Source organism: Microtus oregoni, unplaced genomic scaffold, assembly GCF_018167655.1.
Source record: "Microtus oregoni isolate MIOR12 unplaced genomic scaffold, Mior012 000046F_ref0000063, whole genome shotgun sequence".
Classification (NCBI taxonomy): Eukaryota; Metazoa; Chordata; class Mammalia; order Rodentia; family Cricetidae; genus Microtus; species Microtus oregoni.
Window position 1 is genome coordinate 3,139,921 of NW_024543220.1, and position 18,272 is coordinate 3,158,192.

The 18,272-nt window shown below is 38.3% G+C and overlaps 1 protein-coding gene and 1 gene segment (V, D, J or C); both read left to right on the forward strand.

Annotated features, from left to right (window-relative positions):
- The window catches only part of LOC121435425, a 289,312-nt gene that overhangs the window by 135,295 nt on the left and 135,745 nt on the right, over window positions 1-18,272 (forward strand).
- LOC121435429 (anionic trypsin-2-like) lies at window positions 3,739-7,764 on the forward strand. The gene is made up of 5 exons (XM_041634745.1): window positions 3,739-3,778; window positions 4,800-4,959; window positions 6,582-6,835; window positions 7,213-7,349; window positions 7,615-7,764. Exons 1-5 carry the CDS (start codon window positions 3,739-3,741, stop codon window positions 7,762-7,764), a joined length of 741 nt encoding a protein of 246 aa, XP_041490679.1.

Genomic DNA, 18,272 nt, shown 5'->3' on the forward strand with positions numbered 1-18,272 from the left:
GATTATAATATTGTTATAACATTTATCCTTTCCCTTTCTCCTTAAAACTCATGGTCTCTCCTTTCTTTTTTTTTTTTTTTTTTTTTTTTTTTTTTTTTTTTTTTTTGGTTTTTCGAGACAGGGTTTCTCTGTGGCTTTGGAGCCTGTCCTGGAACTAGCTCTGTAGACCAGGCTGGTCTCGAACTCACAGAGATCCGCCTGCCTCTGCCTCCCGAGTGCTGGGATTAAAGGCGTGAGCCACCAACGCCCGACTTCTCCTTTCATTTTTATATGTGTCTATATACATGCATTTTATATTCCTTACGATAACCTTATCAGTTTATAAATGTTCCTTGTATGTATGTTTTCAGGGCTTTTCATTTGGCACTGGACAACCAATTAGTATGTTATTCTCTAGGGAAGACCACTTCTCCCATTTCTAGCTTTGCTTGAGTGTTTATGGTTCTTTGTGTAGGTTTGAGTCATCATTTCTTTCCTATTTACTTTGGCATGCCAAATAGTCTAGTATTTGTTCAAGTCTTATTTGAGAAGTAATGTTAGTGAGGAATTGTGGGCATAGCTACTGACATTACTATAGAAAATAATTTACACAAGTATCCTCTTCTTCTGGCTTTAGAGTTTTTCCTCCTCCTCTTCTGCAATATTCTCAGAGCCTTAGGTGTTTAGTCTGTTTGCAGATATCCACTGTGACTGGCCTTCATAATTCTGCATTTTGATTGGTTATGGTTTTCTGTAGTGATAACTATCTGTTACAAAGAGAATTTTTCTTGATGGGGGTGAAGTTTTTACTTACCTGTGAGCATATAGAGAAAATATATTTTTAATCCCATTATTCAACTATAGAAAATTTAGAAACACTCCATTTTGAAGCAATATAATGGAAAAAAACTCAATTTTCAGAGGAAGGAGGTATGGCTGTCATTTATGAAGAAGTCAGTTCTGTTCAGAGATGTAGAGTCTTCAAATCTGAAAATGAGACAACAGTATCTGTTATCTGCCTCTTTCATGACATGGAAGCAAATATAGTCAAGGGCAAGGCAAACAGCTCTTGTCCGAGTTTACCAGTATAGAATATAATTCCAGTGCTCTATTTTACACTAGCTGTCGCATAAACTTAAAAACCTTAATTCCAAACCGTAATGGCCACCTGATTGTCTAGAAGTGCAGAAGGGTAGGATAAATATTATGTTCATAAAGATTCTAATTGATTGTGAAGTGCACACTGAGAAATGAACCACTGTTTCCAAAGTCGAAATGCAGTCATTGACCTGACAAAAATTGACGGGGGACTAAGAATGTTTTAGAGAAAGAGACAAAGGAATTTAAATTTAGGATGAATAGGTTCGGGAATAGCACAGACTTTCAATTGGAGTGTAAACAGCTGTTTTTTGTGAATCTACACTAATTGCCTCAGTATAGAGCATAAAAAATAGTTATGAACCACAGTAGTCTTTTAAACTATAATCCCTGATGGCCTGGAGAAAGCTGACCTCAGTTCATAAATAGTAGCACAAATATAAAGTGACTAAAATTCAAGCTCTAGCTATAGAACCCTGATATGCCATACACTTAAATATTGCTTTACAGATAGGGTCATAGTGAGATCAAGGGATGTAACCATCCCTCTAGCTAAGATGATTTTCCATAATCATTAGGGATAATCCTGTTGTGGCCACCTGGTTAGTATATAGTGGAATATTGAGATACTAGAAGAAATATCTGACATTTTCCTCCAAACCAGTAGCATTAAAATACTTCAGGCAAAAAAGTAAAACACCAATTTTACAATTGAATTTACCAATATTGCAGAAAATTTTCTTACTATTCAAGCTAAAAATAATGATACCATCACACTCTATCATCTGGACATGAAGTCCAAAATATGTGCCCCTGTATTATACATGGCACAGGTGGGTCATGATAAAGTAAGGTTCTAAGACCTAGTGCCAGGAAAATATAAATTTGGTGTTCACATAGTGCCAAGGGAAAAATGGCAAGAGGAGCCAGATGTTTACCTTGTTTCCTGAGGCCCATGGGCTTTTTGGCAGTACCTGTTTGCATGCCACCTGTGACAAGTTTGATACTTCACATGAGTTTCCATATCTTGAAACCTTATGCCAATTTTAGATATTTTCTTGCAAAATCAAAAATAAATCCATCTGAGTCAATGTACTATCCATTCTTACTAATTAGAAATAATGCTTTCTTCATACTTCACCATAAAAGAATTTTTAAAAAGAAATGAGGCTCCTTACATAGGAAATGTAATGCATGTCTCTTCTGTAAAACGTCTTGAAAATCTACAAGGTATTTTAGAAATAAAATAGTACTCCACTCAGGCATGTCCCCATGGGCCATTTTATAACATTTAGAGTATAGAGGTGAGAGCTCAAAGTACTAATTCTGTTGTGCAGCTGAGCTAGTCATGCTAGGAGTGGGTACAAAGATATTTAACAGGCCTCTCCAGGTTGTTTTCTCCAGTACATGCTGGTATCCTTTTCTTTCAACATTCTGCATACCTAGTATATCAAAACCAATCACAAGATGCTGAACTCAGATTTTTACACTCTTATAAGCACCTCTAGAATGTTTTTTTCTACAACTTAGAGAATTCAGTCATGAAATTTGCTTGTTCTTGTCCCTCCACAACACTGGCATCAGACTAATTAAATATTAAATAGATCCTACAACAGGGTTCCTCAAGTTGTATGATAAATTAGATATAATCTCACACCATTTTTCAATGCACTTTTTCTGGCAGTTTAGTTCTCAATAAATTTCAAGACTGGGACTTGTGGGGTTTTTTTTAGAACTCACTGATCTTCTAGATGATAATATATTTTGAACAGAAGTCAGAGTAACCATTGTTTAAGGCCTTTCTCTTGCCTCATCTGGAGAATGCATTTCTATTTCAACTGCCTAATTCTAGATAACAGGGAAGTATTAATTTTTATGCAGATATAAATTAATATAATCATGAAAAAGCTCAAACTGTATCCATAAAAGCATAACCAGTGAGAGTCAAAGGTCATGACACAGACGAAAGGAAAATTTATTGGTCTATCTTTGGGACACACTGAGGAAGCTCCTATTCAGACTTTATCCTTTATACTTCAAATCTCTTGCTAGGTATGGGCCTTGTTACAGAGGATAGGCGGGTGAAAGCCAGTGGTTTTGAGCAAGTACATTCATCCATTTGTCATGAATTCTCTAATTCTGATTAACAAAGCCCTGGAAAATGACCTTTCTATATGATATATTATTCTAGAGATAAGAATCTTCAGCTTATATTTATTAGATACAGAAACAATGTAATTCTTCTCAGAGGGTTCTGACCTCTGAATACCCACTTAACTACCTTTAGTAGGTCTTCCTGAAATTAAGTTTCTTTCATATTTGGGTATGTCTAAGGACCATGATTGTGCTCAACCATCTAATGTCTTTATATGAGCCTAGGAAGACCCAGCTACATAGTCTGTGGTTCTACTGTTTTTGCATCCTGGCTTCCTTTCAAGAATCAGCTGTTCACCTCACCAAGAAGAAAAGTTTCCTTATCACATGTTCCTCACCTACCCACAGAATGGACAAATAAAGCAGAGATAATGCATGATCTAGGAAGGGGAAACCCACAGGTGTGCTTGGGAAAGGGCAGTGGGGCACCTCCCCTCTATACCTCCTTCTTCCTCCAGCACAGTATAAATGCCAGTTCTCCCCAGGCACTCACTACCTTCTGCCAAGATGAGTGCACTCCTGTTCCTGGCCCTTGTGGGAGCTGCTGGTGAGTTCAGTGCCTTAACCCAGGTCCTACTCTTCTCTATCCTAGAGGCCACGAGCCCCACTAATACAGATGCTGTTTTCTTCTATCATATTCCAATGACCCCTGTTTTCCTACAGCAGCTCTACATCTGTATTTTCTGAATTCTCTGTAAGCTTCATCTTTCTTACACCCTATACTGTTGTTTATTATGTGATGCCAAAATCTAGAAATGGAAAGCATGTGGAGGTTCCATGAAGTGAACCGTATGAACAGTTTGGAGATAACTGAGCCACAAATATCTTTACAGATAAATATTCTAAATTTGAAAGTTGAAAACTTCATTTTACTGGGGATCAATATCTTAAAGTTCTGGCCTTTTTGTCTGGAGCACTCACTTTGTATTATGATGGAAATATATAAATTGTTGTACTAGGTTTAAAACTTTGGAATTTAATATATTATAATTTCTATTATATATTGTTATTTATTAATACGTATTAAATGCTGAAATTTTATTAAGATTTATAAACATGCAATCAAGGTTAAAAATCAATGATTTTGGTCAATACCATTTTATCCCTGTATCCTACATAAGGCCTTAATACATAGACTGAACTATAAAACCCCTTTGGCATATTGACCTCTACATACCCAGGATAATTTTCAAAATAATTTCAAATATCGTAATTCCCTTAACCTTTGTTAGACAAAGGAGTATCAATGAATTATGAAAATGAGGTCAAAGCAAGTAGTGGATCAGACCACAATACCTTTGCCCCATTCCTGCATTCTGAGGTCATACCTTTCCCTGTGCCTTGTAACCCATCAGAACACTGTTATTTACAGAGAATCTTTCTATTGTATTATGAACAGTGCTCTGTATTATAAACTCTCATAAGACACTATAGGCCTAATGTTGCCTGTTTGCCTTTAGTTTCTGTAATAAATAAGGATTCCTAATTAGCTTAAGGTTGACACAGGACTGAGGACTGCAATTTCCAGTATCTTGATGAATTGTCTTCTCTCTTCTTTTCTACTAAAGTTGCTTTCCCTGTTGACGATGATGATAAGATCGTTGGAGGTTACACCTGCCAGAAGAATTCTGTCCCCTACCAGGTGTCTCTGAATGCTGGCTACCACTTCTGTGGAGGCTCCCTCATCAATAACCAATGGGTGGTGTCTGCAGCTCATTGCTACATGTCGTAAGTGATGAGCTCTGTCTTTACAGAACACATGTGACGTTTCTAAGGGAATGGGATTAGATCAGGCTTCAACTGAGGTATTTAAGAATCAACATGAAATCACAAAAAGGCTTTCACATCATTACACTGGGCGATAAGTACATAGCAGCAGGGAGATAAATAGAATTTTCTAGAGTATTTGTAAGCCTTTTTGGAATTTAAAGACTATTTAATATATTCATTATCATTTGAGACATGGACAGAAGTTCCTCGGGAGAACATAAAAAAATAATATTTTAGCTATAAAATCCAACTAGTTGTCAAAATCAACTGCATTCCTGTGATACTTCTACTATTTTGGTCCTTAAATGTTTTATATGTAGTCCCTGTAATTTCAGAATTTCTATAAATCATGTTGCTCAGCAACATGTAGTATTGAAAGAGGTTTCTATCATGCCCAGTCCCCACAGCTGTTCAGTCTCAAAGAAATATAAAGATGTCTATATTAATTTAATTATAAATGACTTGGGCTAGTAGCTCAGGTGTTCTTATTAACTAACACTTACACCTCATATTAACTCATAATTCTTGTCTGTGTTAGCCATGTGGCTTGTTACCTTTTATCAGTGAGACATTCTCATCCTGCTTCCTCTGTGTCTGGGTTACAACTGTAGACTAAGACTTACCTCTTCCCAGAATTCTCCTGTTCTGATCACCCCACCTATACTTCCTGCCTGGCTACTAGACAATCAACAGAGTACAAGACCATTGTCCCACAGCAATACAGTATTGGTTTTTAAGTCCCAGGATTGTAAAAGGGTGATTGGAGGTTTGTAAAAACATAGGACAATATCTGCATTTTATAAATGGGAGAGAATGAAGCTATGATTGGGGATAGTAGACTTGGGAAGAGGTGCCATCTGTAGAAATAGCAAAGTAACATCTGGAATTCTAATGTCATACTTGTCCCCTTGGCCTCCTCACACCTAGGGCATACTGAGAAGACACAGTGAAGAAGACACAGGCCATGAGCTCAAACTGTCTATTTCAATTCATTTCATTATACAGAGAAAACCCAGAGTCAGTTTCATTACAAGAGGTTTTCTCATCTGATCATGAATCTGGGTCATCCAGAATCTAATTCAGAAAGTCCAGAAATGAACCCAGATTGCTAAAATTCAAAGCAAGTTCTGAGGTGCGATAGTTGCATGATTCAAGCTATTATTTTTTGTTTGTTTTTATTGCAATAGGGTTTCTCTGCGAAGTTCTGACTGTCCTAGAACTCACTCTGCAGTCCACGTTGGCCTTGGTCTCAGAGATCTTCCTGCCTCTGTCCCTGAGTGAGGGACTAAAGGCATGTGTGTGTATCTGCTGCCAACCATTAGACCTTTTTATTGGATGGTGTGCATCCATAGGGGAACCGTTGGTTGGTGAGCAGTTTTCATCTGCTCATATGACTTGTCCTAGAATTAGAGAGGAATTTGGATTTCAAGCTGGTACTTCCACATCACACATCGGCTACTTTTGTGACATTAAACTAGACCTCTCCCATCTTTAGACTTATCCAGTTAAAAGGGTTACATAACCTGGAGTATCTGAGGTAATGGATAGGAATTTTCTGCCATGTCTTTTCTTTCCAACAGCCGCATCCAAGTGAGACTGGGAGAACACAACATCAAAGTCACGGAAGGCACTGAGCAGTTTGTCACTGCCTCCAAGATCATCAAGCATCCAAGCTACAGTTCCTCAACCCTGAACAATGACATCATGCTGATCAAGCTTGCTTCCCCTGTGACCCTCAATGCCCAAGTGGCCACTGTAGCTCTGCCCACCTCCTGTGCAGGTGCTGGCACTCAGTGCCTCATCTCTGGCTGGGGCAACACCTTGAGCTCTGGTGGTGAGTACTTCATCCACATCTTTTGAGAACTAAGCCAGATTCTACACATAAATGATTGGCTTCTAGGCCATAAGTGCATTGAAGAACCCAGTAAACACAAGGTTCTATGATGATCACAAGAGGCATTGACCTACAGAATGATCTTATTCCAGAATGTAAACAGGATAATTGCAGAATGTACTATCATTAGTTCCAAGAAAGATGTCAATGACGATTCTTAATATCTTGAAGAAAACACTGTAATCTTCTGTACCAGTCTATCCAAGGGAGACTCTAGTGCCTCTTCAATGGCAGCTTCAGGGGTTACACCAGACAACACTGAAATATTGAACCCTAGCCTGGTCTCTCTCACATTCCTTTTTCTCTTTTCCTCAAAGTGAACAACCCAGACCTGCTCCAGTGCCTGAATGCCCCAATACTGTCTCAGTCTGCCTGTCAATCAGCCTACCCTGGACAGATAACCAGTAACATGATTTGTGTTGGCTACCTGGAGGGAGGCAAAGATTCCTGCCAGGTAATTGGCTCCCTTCTTATATAAATATCTTGGTTTCCCAGGAGTGGGAGTGGATTGGCCTAGTGTGTGGGTCAGGAAGTTTCCTCTCGTGGTTCCATGAAAAAAGGAAGAGGTCTATTTCAGCTATCATTTCAACACATTAGAAAGAATGAGGGATTGAATAAAAAATGAAGATCCAAGGAGGCTAGAATTGTATCTACAGGTCAGAGTGAATGTAGTCTATTCTATATGCCCCTTTGTTAAACACTTTATGCCTCTATCCTAGGGTGACTCTGGTGGCCCTGTGGTCTGCAATGGACAACTCCAGGGCATTGTCTCCTGGGGCTATGGCTGTGCCCAGAAGAATCTCCCTGGTGTGTACACCAAGGTCTGCAACTATGTTACCTGGATTAAGAACACCATTGCTGCCAACTAAGAATCCTTCATCCCCCTGAAATCACTATGTCAATAAACTGAATTCCTTACTTTCTGTGTCTTGGGATGATCTCTTTATACTCTTTTCTGTAAAAAGTACACATCCATTTGAGGTTATCTTTATCTATCCTTGAAATATGAAGAACATCCTACACCTCCAAACATGTTACATGGAATAGTATGTCAACAGCAGTTGAAAAAAACAACATTAAATGGTTGGAAAAGCAGTGGTTTTTGGTTTTCTTCTAGAAAATCATGTATCAGAATGTTGTCATTAAAAAGTCAACATTTTCTTTTACATTTTTGTGTGATTTTTAAATTAAAACTTTCATGAACTCAGTTAGGAATAAATACTTATTTTAAAAAGGAGTTTTTCTATTTGATTGCAGTGGTTCTTGAAAGTGTTAATGTACTCATTTATCATCATAGACATTAAGATTCTATTTTTTTTTTTTATTTTTCGAGACAGGGTTTCTCCGTAGCTTTTGGTTCCTGTCCTGGAACTAGCTCTTGTAGACCAGGCTGGCCTCGAACTCACAGAGATCTGCCTGCCTCTGCCTCCCGAGTGCTGGGATAAAAGTCGTGCGCCACCACTGCCCGGCTAGACGTTAAGATTCTTACACACATTGATTATTGTGGAAACTTTTTTTTCTCAGAGAAAACACATATAGGGCTTTTTCATGTACCCATATGAATAGCTTCCCATTATCTCTTTTCATATATGTATATATATATATATATATATATATATATATATATATTTAACATTTCCCTCTACTTATTCATGATAAGAGAATATGTATGCAGCAGTCTGAGATCTAAATAGACATTCTCACCCTTAGGTTACACTCCCTATAGAGTGATTGTTTATTATAACTGTTTGTATGCCTTTGTGTGTGAGTGTGTACATGTGTTTGTGTGTGTTTGTGTGTTTTATATCCATAAATAGATTTTTTTAAATAACAGTTTCTCATAAAGATGAGGTGATCCTTGGCTTCATAACTGTTTAGGACTGTTGGAACTTCTGACATCTGCAGTCTTGCTAACAACTTCTGGTACCATGAAACCTAGTCCCATAGAAGAAACTCAGGTCTGTTCAGCTCAGAAGCCTCTGGGCCCTGTCTTTGAAATGCAGGTGTATTCAACACAAGGGACTTATCTATCATCTCTGGGTTCAAAAAATGCAATAGCAATAGCCTGTAAGATTTCAGGAGCCTCTTGGACAACCCTAATGAACAACTCAACAGGGGGCTTTCCAAATGTAGGGTATTGGGTCTGTTTAGAGGTTTGGCTCCTGGAGGAAGAATTCTTAGCCTAGATAAGAAAATATATATGCTCACATAGGCACACACACATACACACATGCACACACACACAAACATACATGTTTATATGTATTATAGACTATCTTTTATAAAGTTTGTTGTTGCAATTCTTTACTGTATTTTCAGGTACCATTGCTTTTATTTTAGTCTCTGACCTCTTTATTCTGTGTTTATCTTCCTTGCCACTCTCTCACCTGTCATTTTTTTTGTTGTTGTTGTTCAATAAGATCTCTTATATTCTGCCTTTCATTTATCATTGCTCTCCCATGTTCCTGCTCTGACCATGGCCTCTTTTTACTTTTGTAGTTTTTAACTTTTCCTTTTTATTCCAGGATATATACTCACATCTCAATATATGAAGCTCGGAGCCTCCAATGAGAAAGAATATGTGTCATTTGGAGTCTGGGTCACTTCACTCAATATAACCTTTTATTGTTTTCCATTCATCTACCTGAAAAGTCCAAGATTTCAGTGTTCTTTACAGGGAAATAGTATTCCATAGTGTATATGTACCACGCTTTCATATCTACTCATCTGTTTGAAGGATATTTAGGCTGTTTGCAATTTCTACCTCTGATATCAAACCTGGCCGTAAACAACAGATCCCTAATTGGACTATAAAACCTGCTAAACAGGTGGGAATGTATGACTAGTATTGAGAAAGAACAAAATATACAGGGCTAGCTCAGTCACAAATCCTTAAGAAAAAGCTACAACCATTACTTTACTAAATCAGTAAATCCCTAACTACATTCTAAATATTTGTCTTTATGCCTACAGATATACATAGTCCTCACTCTCCATTAAGAAAATGTCATCTTTTTATTTTAATTTATTTTTTATTGATTTTTATTGAGCTCTACATTTTCCTCTGCTACCCTCCCTGCCTCTCCCCTCCACTTCAACTTTCCCCAAGGTCCCCATGCTCCCAATTTACTCTGGAGATCTTGTATTGTTCTACTTTCCCTGTAGATTAGATTCTATGTATGTCTCTCTTAGGATCCTCATTGTTGTCTAAATTATCTGGGATTTTGATTTGTGGGCTTGTTTTCTTTGCTTTGCAACAGATGGAGAACACTAATGAAAACCATGACCAATAAAAATTTGTAGTTGTTGAGCTCAGTCCCAATAGATACATCAACAAAGTAATTCCTGTACCTAAGCCTCTGTGAAGAGGAGGTGGGAAGCTTTTCAAAGAAAGAGGTTAAGCGGTTTTGCTGTGAGGTTGTTTCCTAGTTTTGTCAGATGCTAAGCCCATATAGTCTCAAAAAGGTGATTGTCTACACATAGGCTGAGACGAATAGCAACAATATATATGCCAAAGTGGACATAGAAAAGCCACCTGGTATATCATGAAGAAGTTAGGAATAGATTCTGGAAAAAGAACAGCATCAACAAACAGTACTGGTCAAACAGATGCTGCAGGTAAGAATAAATAAAATAGATCCATCCTTACCACTCTACACATATCTCAACTCCTAGCTTTCTTGCATAGGCAATGAGATAAAAAATTAGCCTAGAAAAGCTAAATAGCAAGGTGACCCCCCCCCCAAAAAAAAACCATGTAGTTATCCTCCTGGATATTGGAAATAGACAAAATTTCTAGGGAAAAATTGAGAACTTGGGGAGGGGGGTGGGACGGGGGTAAGGGAAGATGGGGAGAGAGAAGCTAGAAGGGGAGGATGGAGAGAACTTGGGGGAATGGGACAGTTGGGATGGAGGAGGAGTGGATATGGGAGCAGGGAAATATATATCTTAATTAAGGGAGCCATTTGGTGTCCAAGGAGATGTCCCCAGGTTGTTCCTTGAGCAGCTGAGGAGAGGGCGCCTGAACTGGCCCTATACTATAGCCACTCTGATGAATATCTTGTATATTACCGTAGAAACTTCAAATGGCGATGGGTGGAGATAGAGACAGAGACCCACATTGGAGCACTGGACTGAGCTCTCAAGGTCCAAATGGGAGCAGAAGAAGAGAGAACATAGGCAAGGAAGTCAGAGCTGCTAGGTTTGCGCCCACCCACTGTGACTGTGGGGCCTATCTAATGGGAACTCACCAAGGACAGCTGGACTGGGACTGATGGAGCATGTGATCAAACCGGATTTTCTGAACGTGGCTGACATGGAGGGCTGACTGAGAGGCCAAGAACAATGGCACTGGATTTTGATTCTACTCCATGTACTGGCCTTGTGGGAACCTAGTCTGTTTGGATGCTCATCTTCCTAGACCTGAATGGATGGCGAAGGACCTTGGATTTCCCACAGGGCAGGAAATTCTGACTGCTCTTTGGACTGGAGAAGGAGAGGAAGGGAGAATGGGGGGAGGGGGAGGAAAATGGGAGGAGGTGAAAATTTGTAATAATAGTAATAAAAAAGCCTCCAATGATCTTGTCATTGTCATCACAAGAAAAATCAACTTGAGCAGGAGGTAGAAAATGATAAAAAGCCAGTTAGTCAGGGTGTTGGAGGATGTAGTGATTAGCTCTATGGCAGCCTAAACCTTAGGATTTCTTACTTAGCAAAATGAGTATAGGAAAGACTGAATAGCTATCTCCAATAAGTAACACAAATTGTAGGGCTTCCAGGTTTGGGGCTTTGTGGAAAAGATAGGTAATTCCCATAGGGCTCAGATCTATTTTGAGTATCAAGATTGGGACAGCAAGAAATACCTAAGAACAAACTTTGTGGAATCCCTTTACTGTCAGTTTGACCATGGCCTGCTTTATTTGTACATCCATTATATGTTTGTGCTACCTGAATATTGGCTTTGTAGAGCATCAGCAGCAAAAGCAACTAGAGAGGAGATGGAAAGAAGAACCAAATTTAGCAAGGTTTTTGAAGGTGGATTGCTCAGTACCATATCACCTTCCCACTGTTTTAATATTACTTTGTAAGTGGAACAATTAAGAGAAATCAGGGAAAACACTATCCTTAGTAGTTAGAAGTAAGATTCAATATCTTCTCAGGGAAATGACTGCAGAACAATTAATTATATCCTAGTGGGCTCAGAACTCTTCAGAGTTCCAGGAAAAGAATAGAAGAAATGATCCAAGAACACACTTCATGGGATCTTATTACATGTCAGTTGTGTATCGAATTGTTTGATTCCCTCTGAAATTCATCAAAAACTATGTTGTTTCAGTCAAAGAATAAAGGTGCTGAGAATTATGTCTTCTGGTCCATTTTTTGCACCCTTCATTTGACCTCCTTTTCAGGCTCAATAATCAAGACCCTTAATTCTACAAAGGAGATTGTTGTACAGAGTGTATTGAGTTAGGCAGGTGTAAAGTTAAGCTTGATAGATTATAAAAGTTGAAATAATATGTTGCTATGCTAAAGAAATTGTATAAACTTTAAATTTAATGTAGCGGAGACAGCAGAAAAAGAGGAATCCATACTTTTCAATTAATGAGAAAAGTACAGCCAGACATGGTATCAGTCTTACCAACAGTTAGTATAAGGGCCAGGATCAGGAGTGCATTCACGGTGGCAGAAATTAATGAGCGTTGAAGGTGAGTGCACCTTTATATGCCTGATGAGGAGAACTATGCTTGTTGAGGTGGATATATGATGTCATTGATTCTTACTGAACAAACACACCTGTATTTTCCCCTTCTTGGATTCTCTGTCAATTCCTTTTGGAGTTCTTGGCTGTAGGAGCCCTTCAGGTGTCAAAAAATTTGTTCTCAGGGAAGAGAAAGGGAAACAGCTGATTCTTGAAAGAATGCTAGAATGGGGGAAACAGTGGTAGTCAAGCTTTGTCTACACTGCTCTGTTTTATATGCTAAATTCATGGATATTGGAGAAGAAAGACTCTATCAGATGCTTAGAATTCCCTTTATGAACACCACAAGAAAACCCATAGAATTTACTAACCTGGGCTCATAGGGGCTCACAGAGACTGTACTTACAACCAGGGAACCTGCATGGGTCTGCACTAGGCCCCCATCATATATGTTATAGTTGTGTAGCTTGGTCATCTTGAGGACCTCTTTATAGTGGGAACAGGGTCCATCTCAGTTTATTGCCAGTTTTTTGGGACACTTATTCTCATACTGGGCTACCTCATCCAGCTTTCAAATTGATAAGTCTTGTTTTGTTGATATCTATGGGAGGCCTGCTTTTCTCTCAATAGAAACTGAAGAGGATGAGGGATGACAAAGGGGAGATGGGAGATTTGGGACTAGGTAAAGAAAAAATAGGGTAAACAAGGCAGGGTAGTAAAATAAATGAACAGATAGACAGACAGACAGACAGACAGCTAGATCCATAGATAGCTAGATAAATGATAGATAGAAAGCTAGATAGATGAAGAAAGGAGATACAAAGTTTCTAGTAAATGTGGGCTTTGAATATGCTTCCTAACCAGGTTTACAGATTTTAGACATGTTGGACAAGAATAATGATGGTTGGGTAGGGTATGGTTTGCCTTCTATGGTAGTAGAGAACTCCATGAATACAGTGGTCAAATTCTACAACAATTTTGAGATATTTCTTGAATATTGTCATGTTCATACCATATTAAGGCTATCCAAAAACTTGGAGTGTGTCCAAACAATAACATTAGTTATATACCTTATTTATCTTAAGTATTATCAATGTGGTTCTGGATATCTATATCAAAAATAACTATCCTGTGTCCTAGGTCAAACTACCTATGCTGTAAGTCCATATTCATTTTGAAGAATAGGATGTCTTTGTACCATGTTCCACATGATTTCTGAACAATAATGAAGTACAGGTAGAAATGGGAGGATTATATGCGTAAAAAGTGTGATGTTCTCTGTTCAGTCAGTGATGACTCTTCTTGTATTGAATCCAGATTTTTATTATCTTAAATTATCCCTAAAACTCAGTTTCTGTTATACCACAGAATAAGTGAGCCACATTTTCAGGTTCTCAGAATAGTACCTGACTGTAAGTTAGTTTATGTCTATTTATAAGACCCAATTGGAGGGTTCTTCCCATCAGTTGCTTTTCTTTCCACTCACCCCAGATATAGGAAATATATTGGAGATGAGATGAGGATTGAAAGCTAGTAATGGTTCTGGGGTTGTATAGTAATGTAGGAGAAGCATTTTTACAGTTGTGGCAATTGGATTAGAGGGAGCAAGCTGACTGGAAATTGGAGGAATTGGAAATCAGAAGAAACTTTAGGAAATTTCACTATGGGCTTCATAGCATATGTTGTTGTCCTATTACTGGCATGGCTGGGTGAGCTTCACATCTTCAAACAGCCACTTGGACTTATCATCCTTGCATCCTAATTCTCATTTCTTTCCTCCTGGGACGTTCCTAACTGGAAGGACTGTCATATTATGATGTCTGTCAAATTTTTCAGACTATGCATATACTTTAATATTTCACAATCATATTGGTTGTAAGTATTCAGAAAGGACTTATTTGGATGTCTTGGTTTTCACCTTAGAAACTATCTATAACTGGCATGCTGCTCCAAGGCCATAGGAAGATACGGAAATTGTTGAAGCATGTGAGACTGGCTGCAGGTGGCAGCAAAATGATTTGCTGGTAATCAAATCAGAAGTACCAATGGAACAAACTGCATATTCATTTTCCTTCTGGCATTTGTCTACCTAAAGAACCTGAACATAGAATGTTTTGTTTCTCTAATAGTGCATTGGTTTTTGGTTTTTTTTTTTTTTTTTTTTTTTTTTTTTGCCACACTGTGGAAAGGGGCCCATTTAAGGACAGTCTGGGTATCTGGAGTATGAAGTCCAGATTACTCCTGGCATGTTCCTGTGGAATAGAGTTACTCTGGGATGTCTGCTTGAAGAAAGGTGGATGTTTCTAGATTCCACATGGTTGTTTCCACATACTTTTAGACTACGCTTCAATTTTATCAGATCACCTTCATCACCCTTCTTTATCTCTTGTATCTTTTATTGCTCCTTACTTCCACTTTGTAATTTGAGGATATGTTCCCCTTTAATCTCTATTTTCTTCCATCATTTTTCACGTCATACTTTCATTTTATCCAATGAACATGGCTTCATGAATATGAAATCAAATATTTCTCTACTCTGTGGAGTGAAGAAATCCTTTGTTTCTTTCTCTCCAAAAATCATGTTTAGTCAATATCTATTATGCCAAGACTGACCATAGGTATTTATCTAATTTCAGATATAATCTATCTAGCTGACTTGTGGCACCTTACCTTGATTTTTTTGCATGTCAGTAATACATAATTTCTCAAGTCCTACATTATTCAGGGATTTTATTTATTCAAGTGTTTTTTTATCTAAATCCTAAATAAGAACTCTCTAGGTTTCAAGGGATCAAGAATTGTTTGGGATTACTAGGTCAGATGGTGAAATTGTTAATTCCATGAAGGTACAAAAAAACTGCATCAGCCAGGTTTAACAAATTGCTGTCTTCATTCCAAAATTTGAAGGTAAGAAGCAATACAGCAGGACAAGGAACATGTAGCAGGACTGCTAAATGCTACAAAGACACAAACAGGTAACTCAGAGAATAAGAAAAAAAACAGTCTATAGGGCTAACACTACTCCATGAAACAGAGACATGTCTCATTTTGGCAGCAGAGGAAGCTAAACCTCAGAGGCTGGATCTCCAAGATCAAATATGTGCTGATGGCTAATAATGGATGTCAACTTGACTCATGTGTTTCCAACTAAAACCACACCCATTGTAGCTTTGAATGTGACAGAGAAATTTTCTTTACTGAATAACTGGAAAAATCTACCCTAGCACTGGGCCATACCTTCTAGTGACAGCCCCCTTACAAGTACGTCGAAGAGGGTAGATTTTTGTTTTCTCATGGTTACTCTCACACCTGCTTCACAGGTGTTAAAGCCTAATTCTGAAGAGCTGTGCTGGATAGTTGACACAAGCTAAAGTCTTTTCAGAGAGGGAACCTCAATTAAGAAAATTCTCCATAAGATCAAGTTGCAGGCAAGACTGTAAATCATTTTCTATTTTTTACTGCTGAGTAATACTCTAATATGTATATATTCCATACTTTCTTCATCCATTCTTCCGTTGAAGGGCATCTAGGTTGTTTCCAGGTTCTGGCTATTACAAACAATGCTGCCATGAACATAGTTGAGCATATACTTTTGTTGTATGATAGGGCCTCCCTTGGGTATATTCCCAAGAGTGGTATTGCTGGATCCAGGGGTAGGTTGATCCCGAATTTCCTGAGAAACCGAAACACTGCTTTCCAGAGTGGTTGCACAAGTTTGCATTCCCACCAGCAATGGGTAAGTGTACCCCTTTCTCCACAACCTCTCCAGCAAAGGCTATCATTGGTGTTTTTTATTTTAGCCATTCTGACAAGTGTAAGATGATATCTCAAAGTTGTTTTGATTTGCATTTCCCTGATCGCTAAGGAAGTTGAGCATGACCTTAAGTGTCTTTTGGCCATTTGAAGTTCTTCTGTTGAGAATTCTCTGTTCAGATCAGTGCCCCATTTTATAATTGGGTTGATTAGCCTTTTATGGTCTAGTTTCTTGAGTTCTTTATATATTTTGGAGATCAAGCCTTTGTCAGTTGCAGGGTTGGTGAAGATCTTCTCCCAGTCAGTGGGTTGTCTTTTTGTCTTAGTGACAGTGTCCTTTTCTTTACAGAAGCTTCTCAGCCTCAGGAAGTCCCATTTATTCAATGATGCCCTTAGTGTCTGTGCTGCTGGGGTTATACATAGGAAGTGGTCTCCTGTGCCCATGTGCTGTAGAGTACTTCCCACTTTCTCTTCTATCAGGTTCAGTGTGTTCGGACTGATATTGTGGTCTTTAATCCATTTGGATTTGAGTTTTGTGCATGGTGATAGATATGGATCTATTTTCATTCTTCTACAGATTGACATCCAGTTTTGCCAGCACCATTTGTTGAAGATGCTCTCTTTTTTTCCATTGTATACTTTTAGCTCCTTTATCGAAGATCTGGTGTTCATAGGTTTGTGGGTTAATGTCAGGGTCTTCTATTCGATTCCATTGGTCGACTTCTCTGTTTTTATGCCAATACCAAGCTGTTTTCAATACTGTAGCTCTGTAATAGAGTTTGAAGTCAGGGATGGTAATGCCTCCAGACAATCCTTTATTGTATAAGATTGTTTTGGCTATCCTGGGTTTTTTGTTTTTCCATATAAAGTTGATTATTGTCCTCTCCAGATCTGTGAAGAATTTTGATGGGATTTTGATGGGGATTGCATTGAATCTATAGATTGCTTTTGGTAGAATTGCCATTTTTACTATGTTGATCCTCCCAATCCAAGAGCAAGGGAGGTCTTTCCATTTTCTGGTGTCTTCTTCAATTTCTTTCTTCAAAGACTTATAGTTCTTGTCAAGTAGATCTTTCACTTCCTTGGTCAGGGTTACCCCCAAGGTATTTTATGCTATTTGTGGCTATCGTGAAAGGTGATGCTTCTCTGATTTCCCTCTCTGCTTCCTTATCCTTGGTGTATAGGAAGGCAACTGATTTTTTGGAGTTGATCTTGTATCCTGCCACGTTACTAAAGCTGTTTATCAGCTGTAGGAGTTCTTTGGTAGAATTTTTGGGGTCGCTTATGTACACTATCATATCATCTGCAAATAACGAAAGCTTAACTTCTTCCTTTCCAATACGAATCCCCTTGATCTCCTTATGTTGTCTTATTGCTATTGCTAGAATTTCAAGCACTATATTGAAGAGGTATGGAGAGAGTGGACATCCTTGTCGTGGTCCTGATTTTAGTGGGATGGCTTTGAGTTTTTCTCCGTTTAATTTAATGTTAGCTGTTGGCTTGCTGTAAATAGCTTTTATTATATTTAGGTAGGACCCTTGTATCCCTATTCTCTCCAAGACCTTTATCATAAAGGGGTGTTGAATTTTGTCGAATGCTTTTTCAGCATCTAGTGAAATGATCATATGGTTTTTTTCTTTCAGTTTATTTATATGGTGGATTACATTGATAGATTTGCGTATGTTGAACCAGCCCTGCCTCTCTGGGATGAAGCCTACTTGATCATAATGGATAATTTTTCTTATGTGTTCTTGGATTCGGTTTGCCAGTATTTTATTGAAAATTTTTGCGTCGATGTTCATGAGTGAGATCGGTCTGTAATTCTCTTTCTTGGTTGGGTCTTTTTGTGGTTTTGGTATCAGGGTAACTGTAGCTTCATAAAAGGAATTTGGCAATAACTCTTCTGATTCTATATTGTGAAATACA

Excerpts from the sequence above, each read along its gene's own strand:
- LOC121435429 (XM_041634745.1), top strand. The coding sequence starts at position 3,739 with ATGAGTGCACTCCTGTTCCTGGCCCTTGTGGGAGCTGCTG. Across the intron at positions 4,960-6,581 it reads GCAGCTCATTGCTACATGTC|CCGCATCCAAGTGAGACTGG; the intron begins GTAAGTGATGAG and ends TCTTTCCAACAG. Across the intron at positions 7,350-7,614 it reads GAGGCAAAGATTCCTGCCAG|GGTGACTCTGGTGGCCCTGT; the intron begins GTAATTGGCTCC and ends CCTCTATCCTAG.